Raw genomic sequence first — 1,374 nt, 5'->3', positions numbered from 1 at the left:
TTAAAATCTCCCCCATGTAGCTTTGAGTTAAGGATGGTTGAGTTGTTAGAGTAATATTGAGTAAGATCTTCTATTGGGGCAAATTGGTGTAGCACCGGCAGTCACCGTCTGAGAATCTGGGCCATAGTTCCCACAATGGTGAGGCGTTCAAAAACTAGAGTATGGGTCTAATAATGAGGAATATCAAAGTAAAGTGCTGAAGTGAAAGATCTCAAGAAAACAGGCATCTGTCACTTCAACCACTTATTTCTGTCTATTTCTGACTCTGCAGACTGTCAAGGGCCCCATGGAGCAGGAGAACAACACCAGTGTCCAGGAGTTCATTCTGCTGGGATTCTCGACAATCTTGGAGCTACAGATACTGCTCTTTGTGATATTCCTGGTGGCCTATGTGCTGACCCTCCTGGAGAATATGGTCATCATTGCCTTGATCCAGACAAACCATCACCTCCACAAGCCCATGTATTTCTTCCTCAGTCACCTCTCCTTCCTGGAAGCCTGGTACATCTCAGTCACCATCCCCAAACTGCTGGTGAATTTCCTGGTGGAGAACAAGAGCATCTCCTTTGTGGGATGCATGACCCAACTCTACTTCTTCAGCTCCCTCTTATGCACTGAGTGTGTCCTGCTGGCTTCCATGGCCTACGACCGCTATGTGGCTATCTGCAACCCACTGCGTTACCCGGCCATCATGACCCACCGGTTCTGCCTGCAGCTGGCAGCTGTCTCCTGGGTAAGTGGCTTCTCCATCTCCATGGTCAAGGTGTCCTTCATCTCGCAACTGACGTTTTGCAGACCAGGGATCATCAACCATTTCTTCTGCGACGTCTCCCCGGTGCTGAACCTGGCCTGCACTGACATGTCACTAGCGGAGAGGGTGGACTTTGTGCTAGCCTTGATCATCCTGATGGTCCCGCTCTCTGTGACCATTGTCTCCTACCTGTGCATCATTGCCACCATCCTGCACCTCCCCACTGTCCAGGGGAGGAAAAAAGCCTTCTCCACCTGCGCCTCCCACCTCACTGTGGTCATCATCTTCTTCTCAACCTCCCTCTTCATGTACGCCCGGCCCAAGAAGATCCACCCTTTTGACTTGAACAAGGTGGTGTCGGTCGTGTACAGTATTGTCACCCCCATGCTTAACCCCTTCATCTACTGCCTGAGGAACCAAGAAGTGAAGGGGGCACTAAGGAAAGCTTTCTGTGGTGCGAGTGCTGTCCACCAGGCCTCTGTGACAGACACAGCCCTCCAAAGGGTCAGAAAGTTTCATGCTGGTGGACCATGAGCAGCATGCTGCTTATGGCATGTAAAGCCAGAATGTATAGACACCCTTTTTATTGATACAAGCTGAGAGCTGAAAAGACTGAGAGAACC

At 50.3% G+C, this 1,374-nt stretch overlaps 1 protein-coding gene across 1 annotated transcript; it reads left to right on the top strand.

Moving 5' to 3' along the window:
- The first annotated feature begins 286 nt into the window (after positions 1-286).
- LOC113408672 (olfactory receptor 6B1-like) lies at positions 287-1,285 on the top strand. Its single transcript, XM_026662037.1, has one exon. The coding sequence runs from the start codon at positions 287-289 to the stop codon at positions 1,283-1,285; it is 999 nt and encodes a 332-aa protein (XP_026517822.1).
- The last annotated feature ends 89 nt before the right edge of the window (positions 1,286-1,374 follow it).

The sequence above is a fragment of the Terrapene carolina genome, unplaced genomic scaffold (assembly GCF_002925995.2).
Source record: "Terrapene carolina triunguis isolate 2854851 unplaced genomic scaffold, T_m_triunguis-2.0 Scaffold21648, whole genome shotgun sequence".
Classification (NCBI taxonomy): Eukaryota; Metazoa; Chordata; order Testudines; family Emydidae; genus Terrapene; species Terrapene triunguis.
Note: the sequence above shows the minus strand (reverse complement) of the source record. Positions and strands in the feature narration are given on the sequence as shown.